Raw genomic sequence first — 23,267 nt, 5'->3', positions numbered from 1 at the left:
ATGCTATTTTTTTTTAAAGATTTATTTTATTTTATTTTTTTTTTGTGGTTTTCATTTTTTTTTTTAAATAATAAATTTTATTTTTATATTCCCCATACAATTGCAGCCCCCCATTCTGACCCCAATCCCTCCCCTCCCACCCCCGCCCCCCTAAAAATGTCTCTGGTTCATAGTTTTTTGTTGATTTTGATTTTCACTTTCTTATAGTTATTCATTTTCCTGGTCCCTTATTTAAGTTTTCTAGATTCCTGCTATGAGTGAGACCATCCGGTATTTTTCTTTTTCTTTCTGGCTTATTTCGCTGAGCATCAACATGCTATTTTTAATGACAATTATTTGGGTAAAAAAAGAGCCAAATGATATCCAAACAGCCCTTACCACTAAAGAAAAAGCATAAGATAGGGACTTTATTGGAAGAGATTACATCCAACTTGATCAAACAATCGCTCCTAATTATCCTTAAATTATCTCTAACCAAAATGCTAACGAAGATGCTCTCTTTTCATCCTACTTCTCTCTAGTTGCCTGCTTTGAAGAAAGAAAAGTTAAAAGTGTCAAAAGGGGTTATCTTCAAAAGATTTGGAGCAAGGCAAAAAGGCATAAAGGAGTGATTTTTTTCCATCCCAAAGTCACCCAATGAGGCATTAATTCGAGATACTGTCTTATTAAATCAACCACCATTCAAATTCCAAAGGATTCTGTATACCCTAAGTAATACAAGAAATTATATTGCTCCATTCTCAAAGACTTAGGATCATGGAATTATTCTTTAAAATGTTAGATAGGGGCCTCTCCTGGTGGCGCAGCAGTTAAGCGCTGGGTTGCAAGGCTGCCCGCAGCCTCTGCAGCGCCAGTTCGATCCCCGGCCACTGGTGAGGGTCCCACAAAAAAATAAATAAAATAAATAAAATGTTAGATAGGCCACTATCTTTAAACACTTGTTTTATAGGTACATTACCCTTCAAAATTATCATCAGGAGGGTTCTTACCAAAAAGTAATATTATGAATTAATGGGACAAGACTTGCCATCATCAGTAGCCAGGTAAGCTTTAAAAGGGCATCTCTTTTTGCCAAAGAAACAATGCGAGAAAGACAAATAGAATAAACTGGATATGATTTTGCTCAAATGCACATTTCTTGAAATTTTGGTATATCCTGCTTCCAAGACCTGCAAATAAACAACTCTACTTTCAAAAACTGGTATATTAACAATAAAAACTCAACTTATCTCAAATTGAAAAAAACATTAACGAACCATTTTTCTAGATCAAATTCGACTTCAAACATTTCAAATACTAGAAATGCTAACAGTTCCACAAAATAAATAAGTAAAATGCTCAGATGAAATGACTTCTCTAGTAAACCCAATATTAAAATACTATTTATAAAGAAAACAGGTGAAAATATTCAGAAAAGCGACCTATGCTACCATTTACAAACCTAAACCATCTATACAGAACATAGCAAAAGAAAATTATGTTCTACCACCAAGATTTGATACTTTGATCTGAAACCTATCAGGGTCTGGCAACTTTCACTAAAAAATACTACAAATGTCCCTCAAATCCATAGTTTTGTGCAACCAAAATAATCTGATTTTGATGGTAATTCAAAAGTCTGCTGTATAGAAGTTAAGGAGTTTAATGTATATATGTCTGTCTTTCAATATTGTATATGCACTGTTTGTTAACAGTTATTTTTAGGATTATTTAGACACAGTACCAATATACTTGTATTACTGCCCAGAGGATATTTTCTTAATCTAAGCAAAATTGTGGCAAATTTCAACACTAAAATGCCTTTATCACAAAGGTTGAGAACTGAAAATATATTAAGATACAGTCTCCCCTTATAATTCAGAATAAGGAAAAAACTGTTTCAAACATTCTACGTAAACTATGGAGGAGACTAATTCTTGCTAATATGCTAACTAAAATGTATAGGTAGCTATCACCACCGCAGTAACAGCAATATTTTCTCTAAATCACAAGATTTTTCTAACCAAAAATTTCAATGAGCTAAAAAGTAAATTTGTTGTCTGCCAGAATTTCCTTATCTGGATGATATCTAAGCACTCATTAATTGTTCAACACTATCTGGAAGGCACAGACACTTGAAAAAACTCTAGGACCATAAATCAAAATAGGTTTCCATTTTAAAAATTAACTCAATATAAAACTTAAAAACAAAAACCCCATCAACCATGTTCCCACAGTCTTTTTTAACTGAGATGCATGAAATATCAAAACTTGAAAACTTTGTCACTGAAGAGAATAACAACATTGTTTTAGTGCTTTCTGTTTTTTGCAATTTTTTTTTAAAAATTGAGAAAATCATTATGTCAAACCTAAAATTTTAGCTAAAGCATTAATTTCAGCTGTAATAAAAACGAACATTTATGAATAGATACTGAATACTTGTGGACTAATAAACAAAGCAGAATTCATGGTTACCATATTTACACATACTCTTTGTTGTGTTTCAGTGCCACATGATCTGATTCAAAGTAATAAACATCAGGATCATCATCTTCCTCTTCTGTAACGTGCGGATTGGCACTCTCTTTGGCAGATGGTAAATGTCCAATATTGAGCCTTGCCTCTGAGGGTGGCTTACTTAGTCCTTCACTCCCGTAATTTTCAGAGTCACAACATATCCCTTTTCCATTCTGAGAAATTTCATCAGGATTTGTGGGAGACTTGCTTATATTATCACTAACCGTTGCATTTGTTTCACTGGCGCTAAGATTATGCTCCTCAAATTGTCCGTTTTCTCTGCAAGGAGAACTGTTTTTAGTGGGACTACTTCTGGTAAGGGCCGCCCTTCGTGGTGAAGTTCTCAGAGTATATCGATGTTCTTGAGGTTCTGATAAAGACATCATTTGAGCCGAAACACCGTCTAGAACAGAAGATGGTTCCGTATCTCTGGAGATTGGCATACTCTCAAGACTTGTGTCCAGGGCGTTACTGGTGCTTTCATTACACTGCTCTTTTGAGGCACTGCTATCTCCCACCACATCTACTTCCTCCTCAGAATCCCTTACAGATGACTGAATTTCAGAAAAGGGGCCTGTAGCTGGCTCAGTAGTCAGCTGATTAGCATGTTCCACAGGCAGGCAGGCAGTTACTACTTTGTGGTCCTCCAACTTGACCTGCACTTCTGTATTTGTGCAAGGCACGTTATGGTCTACATAACTGTCCTCCTTCCTATTACCAAGGAACATTGACGTGTGGGTATCCGAATCCCCATTTTCAGCTACTGATTTCTCCTGTAACACATATGAACCAGTGCTATTTTGTTTAGTGTTCCCATCAGGCTGACAGTCATCACAGTTTATAACCGCTGAATCACTATCATCAACACCATTGACAGTCAAATAGCCTGTGATTTCTTCAACTACTGCAGAATTAAGTGACCCTTCCTCACTGATATTCACCTTTTTAACTTCCCTTTTCTCACAATCATCCAGTATAAGACATCGACAAGCTCGTTTAGTCCCTTGAAAATCTGCATCATTGTCCACTACTGTACTCCTCTGTTCTACTGACTCCTTGTCTGATTTTATAGGTGAATCTTCTTCTGAACTGTTTGGTGCTTCAGATCTAAGGCAACGCTTAATTCTTTTTAAAACTGGTGAAACAGGTTCTGTTTGCCTTCTCTCACAATTTTCTACTGCCTGCCTTTCTATGTTATCTTTTTCTGAAGAAGAAAGTCCTCTTTTCCTAGGGCTTACCCATGATTCTCGAGTACTCTGCTGTTTTAAATCAGTAGTTCTTCCACTATTACTTCCTTTCTGAATTTGCACAGGGTCTGGTCTCTTCTTTGGTGATCTTGATCGTACTTGAGAATGAGAAGATATTTCTTCAGGGTGAGCAATGCTACGATTCCTTAAAGTTCTACCACAAAAAGATTCATCCAAGCCGTTTAACCCCACTGTTGATCTTGTAACACGAGTAGATCGGGAAGCAGCCATACTATGGCAAGTCCCTACAATACGGTCATCATGATCCACTCATTGGGAAACCTTCAAAAATGTAAACAAAATAATGAGAAAAAGGTAATAGTTAATATACCTAAAACAAAAGAAGAAAGCTATAATCTTTTAATCCAAATAGTCAATACTAATCAGTTATGTGATATAACTTTTTTAACATTTCCAAAAAATGGAATAATGACTAACAATTACATAATATTTAATATGTTCCAGGAATTGTTCTACATGCTTTACATACAGTAACTAACTTGAGCCTCATAATTAGTATAGGTGTTATTATCATCTCCACAAATTGAGGAGACTAAGGCACATACAGTTTAACTTATCTGTTCAAAGCCACACAGCTATCAGTAAATAGCAGGGCTTGGCTCCAAAGACAATGCTCTTAACCTGCCTCAATGTGTGTCTGCCTTTTAGGCACAAAGAAGCCAAAAAAGACTTCTCTCAAAAACAGGATACCATCTCAGTTATTAAAACAGTAATCTTAAATTTACATAGCAACCAACACAAAAACTATCCCAATCATTTCTCATGTTCTCTCAAAACATTCATGGGAGGTAGAAAGGCTGGCTCTGCTTTTTAGTTCACTCATGTCAAATCGTTTGATCACAAACTATGGGGCATCCAAAAATTTCTGGCTGTAGAACTTATTTAATTAAGCAGATGGATAGAAATCACAGTACTAGTTTGTACTGGCTAAGAGCGAAACCACAAAGACAAGCCTCCCCAGTTTCTTGAAGAAAAGCCATAAATTAGAAAGTGAAAGAAAGTATTCTAAAGAGGACAGAAGAGAGTAAGAAGTCCCGGAAGTATTACATTTAGAAATCCAAAGCGTATACACATATAACTCCATCATTTCCTTCTGTGAACTCCTATATAGAGAAGTTTGTGTGTATGCCATAGTTTTGACGTGTGTTGGAAGATGAACAGGTCTGCCTACTGGGGATGTTTGCTGTTTCTAAAAGAAATTTAAGGGAAATTGAAAAATGCTCTGACTGACCCATTTGGATAAACTAAGTGGATTAGTGATATTTTCAAAGGCTCTCCCAAACAAGCAGAATAAAGAAGCTATTAGCATTTTAAATCTTAATTCTCATGCTCCTCTTCTACTTAAATTCCTCGAGGTATTTTGCCACTTCACACTAACTTCGAAAGGGCAGAATGAATAAAGAGACCAATAAGGGCTGTTTCACAAAATCCCCCTCTCCTCCCTTTGCCATCCTTCCCACAGCCTCCCTCTCCTATAACCCTCTAAATGTCAGTCTATACCAAGCCCCCCCCCCCCAGCAAATCAAATAAAACCTCTCCTTCATTTCTAGTAGAACTGTGGAAAAGGTATAAAGGAAACTGCTGTCTTCCTGTTTCTGCCTGTTAACAAACTGAGAAAGTATTCAGTAAATATGTAAGTAGGTGGTATTTAATTGTTTTTTCTTCTTCTTCAGAATATGGCATGGTTTTATATTTTTAATTAACAACTTAGAAAAATCTTACAAGACTCACAAAATCAGTCTGGGATTAAAACATGATGAATTTATTCTCAAAAGTTCTATAGCAATCACACAAACAGTAAGTATGGGACACCAATCAGAACTTAGAAATAGGTTTTCTCATAGAACACCTTTATTGTTTTGGGATTCCTTAGAGGAAGCTGACATGTAATTCTCTTTGCTAAAATCTTGTCAAGATTATATTCACAAATAATGCACAATGGCTATCTATATTCCTACTTTTAATTACAAAAAAATCAAATTAAACTTCAAATGATGTTTTAAAGGAGCACAAAATACATTAAGATCAAGGTTATTTGTTCCACATACCCAAATCTGAACTCTCAAATTTGAAGGTTACAGATTTTAAATATCAAAACACCTATGTAAATATACAAAGAAAACAATTTTATAAACTTTTAAAAAATCCATAAAAATTTGATTATATTATAATTTATATTTATAATTTATGATTCAAAATACTACAATAGCGATATTCTATAAGCTATAAAAAATCTGTTAATCTTTACTTTCTAAAATGTGATGCCAATAAAGGACATGTAAACCCTCAAATGATTCAAATAGAAGGCATCCCTAACTCTTCTTCCACACCAATCTGAATGAGAACAAAATTTGTGTCTCAGTCTTATTAATGAACTGAGACTATTATTGATAGTAGTTACTATATTTACATAAAGATCACTATAAAACCCCACCTATGAGCACATTTTATTACTTTACCATTCAGTGATCAAAACACTGGTTAATATGAAAAATCAAACCTGTTTTTGTTTCTTTTGCTCCCTAAAAATGTGTTTATTCCATTCAACAAGTACAATGAAGCTCACATTTTAGATTTCTGAAATCCTGTGCTACTGGGCTGTTTTTTAAAGAGAACCTGTTTCATACCAAGGACCCGTCTGGTACTCTTGCAAATCAAAAGTGTAACATGAGAATAAGCACTAAATACATCTACTGAAAAGCATATTAAAATGCACAATATCAGGCGATGCCCAGTCCCCAATTAATCAGCCTGTTGATTTAGATGCTTAGCAGAGTGTAGAAGCATTGTCTTACCACAGCAACCACACAGTATTCTATTAAAATAATAACCTTAGGCTTCCCTGATGGTGCAAGGGGTGAAGACACAACCTATGAAGCTATCTGCAGCCACTGCAGCATGAGTTCAATCCCCAGTCAGGGAGCTACCCACATGGCGCAGCTGCAGCAGACTTCTCCTGACTCGCCCGCTGCTCCCCTCAGCAGTGTATTTTGGTACATCTGCCTGTTCTGCTCCCCACTCTGTCTCTGGTGAATCCTCTCACCCCTCACACCTCTGGCCTGTACCCCAGATCTTGTATGCATAAATAAATAAATCTTTAAAAAATTATAATAACCCTAAATTAAACCTAACTATACCCTTTAGTTACCAATTTAATCCAATTAGTAACAAATTCATGAATAATGTCATGATCTCTTTGGCTCAGGAAGCAACAAATAGAGTACTATTAAACCCTTGCCTGAAATTAACATATTATATGCATTTAAAGTATTAAATTGGTTTAAAATTCTAAAGATTAGAATTAAATGAAATTTTAACACTCTTTCCTCTGATGAATTTTTTCTTTTCTAAATTTTTTTTGTATATTTTCTATTTTGGATAGGCATATATAAATGTACATACTTTCTGTGATTATATAATAAACTGAGTGTAAATTCAATGATCAAAAAGGGACTTAAAACGTACTATCTCAACCAAGACACGACATTTGTTGTCATACTTAACAAAGAATTATAGACTGAAATGATTGTTTCCTCATTTTAGCTATATAGTATAAATTACTAGAAAAATTAAATTACTAGAAATTACTAGAAAAATTAAATAAAGAAGTTTGGAGCACAAAGTTATATCCCTGCCAAAAATTAAGTTGTTAAGGGAATAGAAAGTTGTTAAGGGAAAGAAAGGTATTTTCTGGGATAACTCAGAAAATACCCTTGGCTAGTTAAAGAAATGGCACATGTTGAAAACCTCAGTCAGTACCCAATTATAATGGGAAATTTAACCACTTTATTTTTAGAGTTAAGGGAAAATTATAACTATTATTTGACATATTCATATGGGCAAAGCCCAACCTAGCAATTAGAAGGAAGTTTTTCCTATATGTTACCCACTAATGAAAATGGCTCTTTCTAGAACAGAAACAGACTCTCTCTTTTCCTTACCCTAAGTTTCTGTCCAATTGGTGGGTATATTTGAGGAGTCATCCAAACTTCAGTCTATACATTCACATTAAGTCCCAATTCCTACCTGTAATTCTAACTATCTCACTCATTTTTTTTTTTTTTTTGCTGTTGAATGACTTTCCAAATCTGAATCTATTACTACCTCCTATCTATCTATAGGATTCTGAAATTTACAATTTCAGATTGTAAATTTCCAGGATCTGTGGTCACATCTACAGAATCACCAATAATAATTAAAAGGAAAAACAAACATTAAAATGGTATATCTAATGAAACACTACTCCACCTACCACACTTAAAAGAAAGAAACCTGGAAAAGACATTACAAAGACACTGCTTGTAACTTTCTGTTCCTACTGTAAATTATCAGTGTAATATATTTTGGGAAATGAGGGACTAGCAATTCTCCATCAACAGTGTTCAGCTTATAGCTATTATAATAATACTTAGTTTTATTAAGTGAATGATTTTTAGGAAACCAATTGTGATACCAGGTAGACAAATCAAAGTGGAAGGCAAACATAGCAAGAGCAATTAAGAAGTATTACCAATATGATTCTTTTTCTATTTGTCTAGAACATAAATAGCAACAATTTAATAATGGTTCAGACTACACTTGTCATGTAATTCTTTATAGACAAATTTCTTCAGCTGAGTCATTTACCCCTGTATGGATACACTTAAAAGTATAAGATTGAAAATAAAAGTGTGAAATATGGGGGTAAGCCTTGCAACTGAAGATACTTAATATTCACCTTTTTGAAGCCTAGGGACTCTATTATACATAATATCTTATGTAATTCCCATTTAGAGAGACAGATAGATATGAAAGAGAGTGTACACAGGCAAAAGGAATATATACTTAAAAAAAAAAGGGGAGAAACAGAAGTCAAGATATTTCAGAAAGCCTTTGAATAAAAAATATCTAGGATACCAAAGATAGGCACAATGTCCTAGAGATTTTAATATATGTACTTAGAGACTTCCTCTATACCCCAACTTGAAAAAGCATGGAAAATATTTCATCCCTAATCCATTCTCCATAGTTCCATACTCATGAAGAGCCAGCCAGATCAGACTAGAAAATTTTCCATGCAGAAAAAAATAGAGAAAAATAACAAGTCCCTCCCCTTCAAAAGGGAAAAAAAAAAAAAAAATCAAACTACAATTGTCTTCACTACTGCAAAACTAAATAACTTACCTGTATAACCAAAGGTCTATCATTGTGGTAATATTATCTCTTTTCCTTAAATCCTGAAGGACTGGAGCTATGATCTAGAATAGAGCTTATGCATCAGGGTTTCAGACTCTCAGCTTCAGCCATGAAGAATACTAGAACCTCCTAAATTCCTTTCTTTAAAATAAAAAAAAAAAAAATTGAAGAAGCAAATTAACTTATGCTAATAGATTTACCCCTTCTAGAAAAGAAGAAAGAGCAGGTAATAGGGTATCTGTTTATAATAACATCCTCGGTAATTTTTTTGTTAACTGTATCATCAGAGATGCTGAAAAACTGAAGATTTTTTAGAAATCAATAAACACAAAATATTTTGCTCAAAAAATAACCTGCTTAAAATACTCTAATTTTTTTTAATTATTTATTTTTTATATCATTGTTCATTTTTAAACAATATTTGCTTTCCCCCCCACCCAGGTGTAGTCCCCACAGAATTTTCTTCAACAGTGCACCCGTGCACCATCACCTCAGTCCCCTGTGCTCCTCCCTCCTTCCCTCCCTCTAATCTCTCTCCCTCCTCCTCTCCTGTAGGATGTCTCTGGTTTATAATTGTCTGTTTCTGTTTTGTTGTGTTTTGTATTGCTATTTTTTTTTACACTGATGTCTTATTTGGCTCCCCCATAGTCCTCCTATAAGTGAAACCATCCGATATTTTTCTTTTTCCTTCTGACTTATTTCATTGAGCATAATTCCTTCTAGCTCCATCTGCGTTGCTGCAAATGGCATGAATACTCTGAATTCTTACAACTCAATATTAGTTTGAATCAAACTGGGACCCAAATTTTTCTCTAGCATTAAAGGCAATATTTTGTCTACAGTGAACCAAAGACTGCCCTTGATAAAATTTCTTATGCAGAATTTATAATCTCTTAGCCTAGAAGTCTTCCCTAATTTTGGACATCAATTATCCAAAACTGGGGACTGAACAAAAATAATGTAGGTATGTACACCAAAGAATCACCCAAGTCTTCTGTATCTTGAAGGTTACTGAAATGGTATAAAATTTTTATTATAAAAGGAAATTTCTATTATTTTTGGCATATGGATTTTCAACAAGGACAAAAACAGAAAGGATTTTTTTGGTTTTAGTACCAATTAGCCAGATAGTTCCACGAACCTAATTATATTCCATTTCTTAAAGAGAGTTTGGTTAATTACAGTTTTACTGTGTAATACTGTATTATACCTTTCAAGGAATGTACAATCTGGCTAAATGGGTTATTATGAGTGTCCATTTAGAAACAAGAATAATCAAGAAAAGGATTAGCAATGTTTATAATGGAAACTGTCACTTTATTATAAACATGAAACGAGATATTTTAAAAGTGTGCCTATTTTGGTGAAGTATTACAATTTTAAAATGATAACAATCCTCAAACTTCTTAAATTCATAAAATGCCTAGTAAATGTCTCTTTTTCTTTCAAAATCATTTAAAGTCATAGCATATTGCCTAGCAAAAATAGTTAACAGTTTCATTCAGCTAGTATGGAACAGCATTAATGTCTATTATCTATAAATGCAACCACCCCCAAATGTACTTATTAAATTCTTGAAATGCACAAGGTAGAAAAGTTGTCTAAATTAAATAATTTAACAGTACATTTAAACATGTTCCAAACATGTTTAACATGAGGGTACAGCATGAAAATAAACCTATAAAAAATAACCCTTGACTTAAAAATTCACTCTTCTTGTAAAACAAAGACTCCAACTGTCAACTTCTTTGTACCCTATCCTGAAGCCTTTCACATACTTGGTAAAACGTTACTATCTGCACTGTTTGGTGGTGATAAAACAAAATGGCTAGCCACAATTTAAGATATGTCTGAGTACAAATGGAAATACTGATTCTAAGCACTCAAATCAAGTTCCAGTCAGTAATGTTACTACCCTACTTGAATGGGTTCACTATAGGAACATAAGTTAATTGTGATCTTTGCCAGCAGAGGTATGTGCAACTGCTATTTTCACAAAAGAACTGATACTTACAGCATAGTTCTACCAGTATATTAATAGGATCATGCAGATGTTTAATAGCCTGATACACTGAAAAAGAAACTTTAGTCAATTATTTCTACTAACTAGAGTCCATTTGGCCTTAATTGACATTTTTTCTTACCTTTTGAAAAGTGTTTCGCTTAGTATTTTGATTCCCAAGCGTCTGTATTTATTTGTCATCACTGTTAATATCCATGTTATATTGAGACTTCAGGTATTAATTATTTATATGGTTGTACTAGCACAACTTGATATCTGTGAAGGGAAACCACAATATAGTCACTATGAATGTGTTACTGTTTACAGAGCTGTGGATAAAATTGACAATACCGCTAAAGTTCACAGAACTTCACTTCCTAATAAATTTCACACAAATAAGTTCTTTTAGTTACAAACATGTTATTCTTCAAAAGACTGAGATATTTCTAAGCTTCTTAGAAATTTTTCTCCAAGTAGTAACATATTTCAAACTTTAATTCTAAATTAAATCTTACAAATTTCAAAGCTCCTTAAATGCCTTTTCTGACTACCAATATAGACATCTCATTTACCAGAAGTTTATAATTTAGTCAGACATTAATGGAAAAGTACTTTTTTGTGTTTTACCACAACATTAGGGAATAAATCCATAGTATCTAAAAATGCAGTAAAAAATGTCATGTTTCCCCTTAAATGTGACTTTAAAATATTTGATGTCTTTTAAGGTAATAATTTTGACTTGGTTATGTCATCCATCTAAGAGTAATTTGTCAGTTATTTTCAGAGTAAATAGAAAATAAATGTGACAAAAATAAATCAAGATGTAGCTATATAAACATCTCTTAAAAGCATTTTAAAAATGTAGATTATGTCTATGAAGTACTTACTGGTTATCAAACTTTAGTTTGCCTAAGAAATTCCCAGATTCATTCACCCCAGAAATCCAGATTCAGTAGTTCTAGGATACATACATAAATCTTCATTTTTAGTTAAGTACTTCAGGTTATTCCAACAGGGGGAGAGGGAAGGAGACTGTCCCAAGAATGAGAATCATACTTTGAAAAAAAATCTACACCAATTTCTTTGACACTTTAGTGCTCACAAGCATTACCCTAAGTACTTCTTTAAAATGTAAATTTCTAAACTTCATCTTTTGAAAGTTAGATTGAATAAACTTGGGGCAGAGCACAGAATTTTCATTTTATCAATTCCAGGTGACTCAAATATAAATGTTCATGACCAATCCTATTAGATACTCCATACTCGACTCCTCCTACATTTTTCTCCAGTTGTTCCCCACCTCTCTAGGGTATCATTTATCACTAATCATAGGTCCTCATTATCTCTCAATTTGAACTGACCCATCTGTCCTGAAAAGGGTTCCTCTACTTTTAAGTCTTCATCCTTTACAAATGCACTGTTAAGATCTCTCTACAGAACAGAGTGGATCTAAAATGTACACTCTGTCACTCTTCCATCTAAAACCTTTTTTTTTCTTTTAGAGTTTATCTTTTTCCTTTTTTTTTTTAAGATTTATTTATTTATGCATACAAGAACCTGGACACAGGCCAGATGTGCGGGAGGGTGAGAGGGTTCACCAGAGACAGAGCAGGGAACAGAACAGGCAGAATACAGAAATACACTGCTGAGGGGAGCAGCGGGTGAGCCAGAGGTCTGCTCACCATGTGGGTTGCTCCGAGGCAACAATGCAGTGGTAAGAGAAGAATTCTCTAATGGCCTAACATCTATTGCAATCATATACACCCTATTGGCTTTAAATTTTATTCTGAGAGGAAAATCACTTGAAAATTTTGATCAAGGCACTGAAATGACCAGACATTTTAAAAGGAACAGAAAGTTACATGGAAGACAGATTATAGACAGTAGAAGACTAGAAACATGGAAGATGGTGTTAAAGGATTTTATTGCTATAGAAGAAATAATGGTGCAATATCAGTGGAAGTAGTAATTACCCACTTTAACATATATTTTGAAGGGAAGCCCAAAACACTTCACTAATACACTGGATGTGTGAATCTGAAAGTCGAAAGATTCTGAAACTATTCTTCTTTGCTCAGAGCATAACCCTTAAGGTTTTAGTCTGGTATCCTGTAACCACCTTCATTCATTCATCCTTGCACATAAACTTCCCTGGGGGCTCCCATATCTATACATCAGTTTGTACATTTTCCCTCAGAACTTCAATTCCTTATATCCAACTACCAGAGATTCACCAGAGACAGAGTGGGGAGCATAACAGGCAGACTGACAGAAATATACTGCTGAGGGGAGCAGCGGGCAAGACAGGAGAGGTCTGCTACACCCTGTGAGTTAGCTCCCTGGCTGGGGATTGAACTCGTGCTGCAGTGGCTGCAGATACTTCATAATGCGGAGACTTAACCCACTGCACCATCAGGGAGGCCCTCCAGCATCTTTATTTCTATAGTAGAAATTCAGGCTTACTGAGCAAAATTTTTTTTTAAAGATTTATTTATTTATGCATACAAGAGCTGGGGTACAGGCCAGGGGTGAGAGGATTCACCAGAGACAGAGTGGGGAACAGAACAGGCTGACTGACTGAAATACACTGCTGAGGGGAGCAGCAGGCAAGACAGGAGAGGTCTGCCTTGCCATGTGGGTTTCTCCCTGGCCAGCCAGGGATCGAACTCATGCTGCAAAGGCTGCAGATTGCTTCATAGTGCGGTGCTTAACCCCTTGAGCCACCAGGGAGGACCTTATTGAGCAAATTTAAATACACACACACACACACACATACACAAAGGAATCTGCAATAGAAGATAGGAGAACACAGTGGAAATACAAGAATTTCAGTTTTAAAAAAATCAAAGGTGACTTGTCAATATGATGTAGATATAACTACAGCATATATTTGACAGGCAACTTAGTAGCTGCAAAAAAAAAAAAAAAGGTTCCAATCCAAACTAAATCACTTACTAGCTATGTAACTTTGAACAATTAACCTGACAACCAGTACTTGTGTGTCAAATGGGGGGAAAATATTCCTACCATATAGACTTGTCCTTAGAATTAAATAACTTATTTACTCCAGCATATACATACTATATGCAGTACATGGTGCACAATCAACAGATGTATATAATAAAGTTTATTATGCCTAACATTTGATATATGGCACTTTATATGTAGTATCTTATTTGAAACTCTCAAAACCCTATGGAAAGTAGTACTGTTATCATCATTTCCATTTTATGAGAAAACTGAGATTAAATGTAAATATTTTACCCAACATTATACAGCTAATTGAGTGGCAGAACAGTGTCTTAAACCATTCTACTGATCCTGTGCTTTATAACAAAAAACTTTGTCATTTAACTTCACAATAACCTAAAATGGAGACAAGCAAGACATTATCTTCATCTCCTACAAATGGCAACCAACTCAAGAAATGCCTATGATCACACAACTAATCGAGGCATAACTTAAACCTAGGTTGTATTGTCACACTAGAGTTCAATCCACGAGCTCTATAATTGCAAAAATACGATGAATGAAGAACTCCTTCAAAAAAGAAAGTAAGTTAAAACTGAAAAACAGATAACACATGATCTTTGTTAATACTTGCTCCCAATGGCTGTCGACATTCAAGTTCTCTAGAAGTTAAAATACAGATTTACTTGAAAAATCTCTTAATACTACTTATATAAAATCTGTAAGAACAGTCAGTGTTAATCAAAAGTAGAATATATTTTGACACATCTATTACTGTTTTCTGTAGTATCTTTCTTGTTTAATGAATGACATCACTTAACAAAGAGCTAGAAAAGAGTTTTATACTTCTTTGTTAGTCACTCTATCTCTCTTGCAAAGTCATCCTTTCTCTTAGTGCACAAAGAAGAAAAGGACAGTTGTGAGGCATGAACACAAGGCAATGCTTAATATTGACAGTTCCCATTATGGTATTTATTTCCATTTTATCTCCTAGAATAGAAAGTGAATTAAGTCAATTAAAGTTAATATTGATAACAATGTGATCGAAAAATGGTTTTCTAAGAAAATGCATACATTGTGCAAAAATGAAAAATGATGTAAGAATTATATAAAAATATTAAAAAAGGGGTTTTTTAACATCAAAATTAATTTTTTTTTCCTTCTAGAATTACCTTTACTTTTGACTGGGTTTTTAAATATTTTGAAGGGCACAATTACTTCTTTTTAATCAAAAGGGGAATGAGCAAATTTGGTTACCTGATTTATGACAAAAGTTAAACTGCACTACAGTGGAGAAAGGACGGTTCTGTCAATAGATTATACTGACTCAACTGGCTTTCCATATGAAATACAATGTGTTTTGACTACTATACCTCATGCCATATACACAAATTCAATTCAAACAGACTGTGAATCTAAATGTGAAAGGTAAAATTAATTTTTTTAGAACACACTATCTTCATAATATTGGAGTAGGCAAAGATTTTCCTTAAGTTAACAAAAAGTGGCATTTTTTAATTGATCAATTGGATTACATATGATCTAGAATTTCTGTTCAGCCAGACACTATTAAAAGAATGAAAAGACAGCTCAAAGAGTAGAAGAATATATGTGCAATACATATTTCAACCAAGACACATAAATAAGCTCATTCTGTACACTTACCATTATTAACATGTTTCAGCTCTGTACAACTATTCATCTTTAATGAACATTTACAACTTATTATTCATTTAGCAGGGTCTATGTGAAAGTTTGATGTGAATAGCCCTCCATTATCTTCAGCATTTAAAAATGTTTTCTTTCCTCTTATCAACATGTGGTTTTCCTCACTTAAAGGTATTGTTGACAGCTGCTTAATTATACCCATCATTCTGAAAATGCTTACAAATAATTACAATTCGTAAGTGCTCAACTTAATGTATTAAAACTAAATCTTACACATTATAATGACTTTAAAATTCTGCAATGCTATCTTTAAAGTTATGTATTTGTCAATTAGTTAAGTTTGTAGAAAAGGCTAATTTCTATTCATTTTATTCAGAAAATTTTATCTTTAAAGATGTTAATGTCAATCACAAGTAATAAATGATTAGTTAGCCCTCTCTAAAAGACTTGCTCCATCTGATCTCCCAATCCTCAATGGTTTAATCAACACAATAATTAAGACTAAAAAAAGCCTTTAGCTTAAACAGATGAATGAAGAGGAGACAAATCAAGATAAAGATGCCTCATGACTTAGAATATTTTACAATTCCTCTCTCAGGAGAAATATCTTTTGATGTCAATGTCAAAATGCAAAAATGCACAGGCCATGAATCTGATTGTAAGTATACAATCTACGGTAATACTTGTATGTTTTTGTATATTTAATGTCATTTTCTTACACAGAGTACAAGAAATTTTCCCCAGCATGCCAATCCACCTCTAAGTGAATTCACCACCACCTCCAAGACTCTACAGAGGAGGGCAAGAAGTTCCCAAGCTAGTTTCCATATTTCAAAAATCTATCATTGCCATAACAAATTTTGTGTAGCTGATTCTCATTATTCCTAGAAGTTATTTTCTATAAACTTGCTCACAAATACTGAATTAATCATTTCTCCTAAGGGAAAAGCAGAGTGAAATAAATTCCTGTATGCCTCTGGTCACATTTATATCAGTTGATCAATCATAATCTTGTTTTATGTGTGTGCTTCTGCTTAGACACCTTTTTAATATATCATGTTGTCAATTCAATAACATTAAACTCAGAGCCAACAGTGATATAATTCATACTTGAATGCTTGTCCACATGAATTTTCCCTATAAGATACAGTACAACCTTACAGCGCACAAGAACACTAGGCAGCAATTTGGCACTACACTTGGGTATCATTTTAAATTGCAAAATCACACTACCCCAAAACACAAAAATGCAAAAACACAGCACTAAAGAGACCATGAAAGAGAAAGGAAAAAAAAAAAAAAAAGCACTTGTTTATAGTATGAGAGCTTAAAAGAAAGCCTTGGGTGACAAAATGTCACTACTCCGCACATGTCTGTGAACGACCATGAAAGCTCCCAGAATATTGTTTTGAGGGCTACAAATAAATTTTAGCAAGTACGTGAGTTCATAAGTATGGAATCTGCAAATGAGATTCAACCATACTTTCACTGTATTAGCTCTATGTTTCTTGGTTAGAAAGTTAAATGATAACACTAATTATCTCAATGCTGACCAGAAGTATTAACACAATTTGTTTAGCAAAAAAAACCACTGAAAACCTGAGGGAGAAAATGAAATCCTTTATGGGGAAAAATATCTGGAAACTATTATCCAGGAAGTATACATACATAAAAAAGACAAAAAAAAGGTAATCTTAACTCTATTCTTCTGCCTCTGGAAAAAATTTCTTTTTCATATTTAGAAGTGATTTTTTTTTTTCCTTTTGCCTCCACTAAGCCACCATGCCCATATCCCATCGGAAAATTTAATATACTGATACAGGTGGCATAAGCTAGACCATGCATTTAGAACACAATATTCAAAAAACATATTAAAGTATTCTCATAACAAAGAGCAACATACACCTGCAAGATTTCAACTTACTGTTCCATCTGTGAGGATACTTTCCTGGTTAGTTCTCTTACTTCCTTCAGCTCTCTTTACTTCTGCTCAGATATTAAGAAATCAGGTGTCCCTGATAGCCTACAAATATTATTTCCTGATAGCTACTCCTTGCCTCCATACAAAACCACACTATCTGCCATATTTATCCTATTTTCAGGTTCTTCCACAGCACTTATTACCTTCAGACACATATTAGTTGAACCATAAAAAACTGCCAGCTATATAGGTCAAAAATGGTCAAGTAAAAGCAATTTAATAAGGTTCAACATAATATCTGTCCCCCAACTTGACTACAAGCTCCACTAGAAAAACTTTCTTCTCTTATCTTCAGTTTTATAATCCAAAGCCTGACCTACAATTCAATGTCCAATGTCTTTGTTAAGTGAATAGGTATACAATCATTATTTGACACATTCTTAATGTAAAGTACAAATAAATCTCAATCCATTTCAACAATCACTTAATATACTAGTATAATACCTTCCATCCTTATTTGTAGGTGCATACTTTAAACCAAAATTCATACACTATACTTAGTTCTGCATCCTGAAGAACTAAAATAACACATTGTAGAAAATTGTTAATGGATATATAAAAACCTTATAATCAGTCCCTAATTTAACCATAGAATTCTGTTAGGACATTAAAGCTGCATCTAATATTTTACTATTATAAATAAACCTTTAACATCCTTGTACATTGTGTGCCTGCTAAACCTGATTACATCTTTAAAATAGACTTATCAGTGAAGAATTAATTTATGACAAAAACAGCAAAAAGTATACAGTGGAGAAAAGAAAGTCTCTTCTATAAATGGTGTTGCAAAAACTGGTTAACCAAATGGAAAAGAAATTCATCAGATAGTAACAGGGTGGTCCCCAGGAAAGGGGGAGGTTCCAGGTTTCCTGCCCCACCCAGAAGGAGGGTGGAGCTAAGCAGGGAAAGAAGAAGCTGCAGAGGAGACTGAGGAAGGAAGGAAGCAGGATGGAGACCCAGAAAGAGACCAGAAAGAGGCACATGGAGCTGAGAGACACATGAAGAAACTGCGCTTGCCTTTTGGTCGTGGACTGGTTGACAAAGATGTGGGTGAGACTTGTGGGGAGGTGACAGTGGCGGTTTTTGTCTTGATTTTGATTTTGCTCTTTTCCTCCCGGACTTGTCTGGCTGTTTCTGATCCTTCTCTGTGGGTCCCCACTGAAAGGTGCTTTAGACTTGTGGCAGGCTTTTGGGCCTTACTCTGGGCCAATCCCATTTGGGTGGACTTTTACCCATGAGGGGATGGGTAACTTTGGGTGCTTGATTTAGAAACTATATTCTTTGCCTTTCCTGTATTGTTTACTAATTGTATTAAAGTTCCTTTTCAGGACCAGGAAAATGAATAACTATAAGAAAGTGAAAATCAAAATCAACAAAAAACTATGAACCAGAGACACTCTATGGGGGGGGGGGAGGGCAGGGATTGGGGTCAAAATAAAGGGATTGCAGTTGTATGGGGAATATAAAAATAAAATTTATTTAAAAAAAATAAAGTTCCTTTTCATTAAAGTCTTACATGTTTTGTGTTGATGCGGTGATGCGGCTGATGGCAGAACCTATTTAGAGCAGGCAGGTTTGTGGTGTCTGGGGTGCCCCTCTCCCTGCTCTGTAACAAGATCACTATCTTACACCGTATGCTAAAGTTAATTCAAAATGGATTAAAAACCAAAATATAAGACCTGAAATATCGATATTAAGGACTTTGGCATTGGCCAAAGTATTTGTCTTTGTAGATTTGTTTCTCCAACAGCAATAGAAACAAAAGAAACAAACAGAACTACACAGCTTAAAAAAACATTGTCCAAGGAAAAGGCAACCTACTAAATGGGAGAGGATATTTGCAAACCATTAGGATCCAAATATGTAAACAATTCACATAATCTAAAAACAGTAACAAAACACAACCTGATTAAAAAATGGGCAGAAGATCTAAATAGCCATTTCAAAAGACATACAGATGCCAAACAGATATATGAAATGGTGTGTATCATTTAGCTTAAGAAAATGTAAATGAAGACCACAATGTGATTTCACCTCATACTAATTAGAATGATTTATAAAAAGTCAACAAACAGTAAGTGCTGGAGGGAATTGGTGCAGCCACTATGAAAAATAGTACAAAGGTTCCTCAAAACTTAAAAAAAAAAAAAAAAAAAAAAAAAGAACTACCACATGACTCAGTAATCCCACTTCTGATTATTTACCAAAAAAAAAAAAAAAAACAAAAAACCAGGAAAATATAGCAATGTTTTTTAAATTAAAAAAAAATTTAAACAATATGAAACACTAATTCAAAAAGTGAATTATGCACCCTTACGTTCCTTACAACATTATTCAATATAGTTAAGATAATAGAAACAACTTAAGGTCCCGACTATGGATGACTGAATAAGATATATATACAATAAAATACTACTCATCCACAAAAAAGAAAAAAAGATGAAATCTTGCTATTTTCTACAACAGTTACCACAACAAAAAACTTTAAGAAACAGATTCACTGGGTCATAGAATATGAACTTGTCTGTCTAGGTTCTTCATGGACACTATCAGTTGCTTTTTAAGACTGAGCTACATTTGTTAATACAAATTCTAAATTTATTTTAAAATGATTCTGAGAAAAAGTACATTAAAATATGCTTATGAGGCATACACAGGCTCATTTTTTTTAAGATTTGTTTTTATTTATTTATTCATTTATTTATTTATACAAGCAGTGGGTACAGTCAGAAGCGCAGGAGGGTGAGAGAATTCACCAGAGCCAGAGCAGGGACCAGAGCAGGCAGAAGAACCCAAGTTCACTGCTGAGGGGAGCAGCGGGCGGCTGGAGAGGTCTGCGCGCCATGTGGGACCCTCCTCTGGTGGCCGGGGAGCGGCCGGGGATCAAACTGGTGCTGCAGAGGCTGCGGGCAGCTTCGCAACCCAGCGCTCAACCGCTGCGCCACCGGGGAGGCCCACAAGGCTCATTTTTTACTAATTTGCAATTATTCAATGAAGTTTTAAGTGGCTTAATGTTATTAATGAAAGTTTTTTTCTTTTTAAAAAGATTTTTATTGGTGCCTCCCTGGTGGCACAGCGGTTGAGCGCTGGGTTGCGAGGCTGCCCGCAGCCTCTGCAGCGCCAGTTCGATCCCCAGCCACTGGGCGAGAGTCCCACATGGCATGCAGACCTCTCCTGCCGCCTGCTGCTCCCATCAGCAGTGTATGTCAGTCTGCCTGTTCTGTTTCCAGCTCTGTCTCTGGTGAATTCTCTCACCCTCCCACGCTTCTGACTGTACCCAGTGCTTGTATAAATAAATAAATAAATCTTTTAAAAAAATACTTAAAAAAAAAAAAAAGATTTTTATTGAAGCATCGTTGGCTTAAAACAGTAAACAGATTTCAGGTATAGAGCATTGTAAATCAGTATCTGCATATACTATACTACGTTCTCCACCAACAGCTTCCCTCCTTCAACACACAACTGACCCCTTAAATCTAACTTAGCCTCCCTCCTTCCTCCTTTCCTTCTAATAATTACTATTTTGTTTTTATAATCTAAAAGTTTATTCTTATTTTGTTTTCTTCCTCTTCCACATATGAGTGATATCCTTTGGTGTTTGTCTTCAGTGTCCTGGTTAATGAAAGAGAATTTTAGATTTAGGCTGACTCACATTATTTAATTTTTATTATACATAATCAGTTATTTTAAGATTCTAATCCCGTGTTTTGATTAATAAAGAGAAAATTTCCTTTCAAAGAAAATATGAAATGAGCTGTGGGGTTTTTTTTTTGTTTGTTTGTTTAATTCCTGCACATCTTAAGAAACAAAACCACAGCCAAAGATGTTACATCATAAATACAACAGACATCAATAAAGGTTAAAAGGAACACTTGCCAGAAATTCTAACAAAGCATTTTGATATTTTGCTCACAGCTATAGAACGGTCATAAATACTAGTTATTTTAATTTGCCTTAGGAAAATTTTCTTATCTGAAAAACAACAGAGTAACATTGAGGCAGCAATGTTCATCAGAGAAACACACAGGTTTCAGATGTCAAATACCTAATTATCAGAACTTCAGACTAAATATATCCTTCAGGAATTAAATTTCATTTCATTCTACTATTTTAAGGGCATGACTCAATTTCCCAGAGTAAGAAAATCCAGTGTAAAAAATTATTTAGTCAAATGTCATCAAGCTTACCCACTAAAAGCAATAGTTTTATGGTATCCTATCAGAGTCTAATTTCTAGTTTCAGTATCACTTATCACTTAAGTCCTTCATCTTTTTACATCTTTCTTTTTATAATAGAATCCCTTTTCCCAATCAGTAGGTCTACCAAGGTAAAATCTGTAAAATCTTAAAGAAAAAAACCTAAAGTTGGGAACTCCAAATTAAATCCTTTGTATTCTAAATCACCATTGAGAGTCTCATTTCTTTTTTTATAAATTTTTTAAAAGATTTTATTTTTATTTATGCATCCAAGAGCTGGGGTACAGGCTAGAGGTGAAGGGCGTGAGAGGATTCACCAGAGACAGGTGGGGAGCAGAATAGGCAGATGCACTGAAATACACTGCTAAGGGGAGCAGCTGGCAGGAGAGACAGGAGAGGTCTGCTGCACCAGAGAGGTCTGGGTCAACCTCCCTGAAGGGTGCGGATACCTTGATAGCACTGTCTTTAACCCCTGAGCCACCAGGGAGGCCCCGTAGGTCTTATTTCTTACTTAAAAAGTACTTTTTTAATCCCAAAAATGTAATTAATGTAATTTCTACTCATTTTTTTTGGAAATGTCAACATAATTTCATCATTCAGAACTGTGAAAATTTCTAAAATCAATGAAAAGTCACCTTTTAAACTCATTTTGCAAATACACAAAATTTTTCCCCAAAAGGAAAGGATAAAATTGTGATTTTTTTTTTAAAGATTTATTTATTATTTATACAAGCACTGGATATAGTCAGAAGCACGGGAGGGTGAGAGAATTCACCAGAGCCAGAGGAGGGAACAGAACAGGCAGACTGACGAAATACACTGCTTAGGGGAGCAGTGGGCAAGCCAGGAAAGATATGTCGCGCCATGTGGGACCCTCACCGGCCGCCAGGGATCGAACTGGCACTGCAGAGGCTGCAGGCAGCTTCTCAGCCCAGCGCTCAACCGCTGCACCACCAGGGGAGGCCCGACTCTGTGATTTCATAACAAAATTAGCAGATAAATTTAAAATCTTACGAAAACTAACAATGAAATTTGCATAAACTTCAAAATCAGAGACAATTAATAAATACTGTCAGAAGTCAACATGCTCACCTCAGCAGTGTATTTCAGTAGAACCACCTGTTCTGCTCCCACTGTCTCTGGTGAATCCTCTCTCCCCCTGTACCTCTGGCCTACATCCCAGTTCTTGTATGCATAAATAAATATATAAATAAATAATCTCTAAAAACAATAAAAGCAATGAAAGTAATTTATTAGAATAATCAAGAAATATTGATTATGGACTACTGATAATTAATTAGAACTAGAGGCCTAAATCGATCTACTTAATGAAACTAGATATCCTACATCATATAAAGTATAACTATCTCTTTAGAAGAATTTTCTAAGCGTCTTTCAATATGAAAATCACTCTCCATATATGACAAGTAAAATAGGATTTGAGCAGATCTCATTATTTAAAGTTCTCTCGGCAATCAATAAGCTGCTTTTTTACTGACCTTGCTTTGAAT

The 23,267-nt window shown here is 34.7% G+C and overlaps 1 protein-coding gene across 2 annotated transcripts in view; it reads right to left on the bottom strand.

Annotated features, from left to right (window-relative positions):
• The window catches only part of ZZZ3 (zinc finger ZZ-type containing 3), a 74,599-nt gene that overhangs the window by 39,309 nt on the left and 12,023 nt on the right, over window positions 1-23,267 (bottom strand). For both annotated transcript variants that reach the window (XM_037500543.2, XM_037500544.2), the window contains exons 2-4: window positions 11,084-11,217; window positions 8,928-9,080; window positions 2,470-4,025 (exon numbers count right to left, since the gene is read on the bottom strand). In XM_037500543.2, the coding sequence (XP_037356440.1) occupies window positions 2,470-3,974 (1,505 nt within the window). In that variant the 5' untranslated portion in view covers window positions 3,975-4,025; window positions 8,928-9,080; window positions 11,084-11,217. The remainder of the gene's footprint in view (window positions 1-2,469; window positions 4,026-8,927; window positions 9,081-11,083; window positions 11,218-23,267) is intronic.

The sequence above is a fragment of the Talpa occidentalis genome, unplaced genomic scaffold (genome assembly GCF_014898055.3).
Source record: "Talpa occidentalis isolate TD23 unplaced genomic scaffold, MPIMG_talOcc4v2.1 talOcc4.9, whole genome shotgun sequence".
Classification (NCBI taxonomy): domain Eukaryota; kingdom Metazoa; phylum Chordata; class Mammalia; order Eulipotyphla; family Talpidae; genus Talpa; species Talpa occidentalis.
This window is presented reverse-complemented; position numbering and strand designations above follow the sequence as displayed.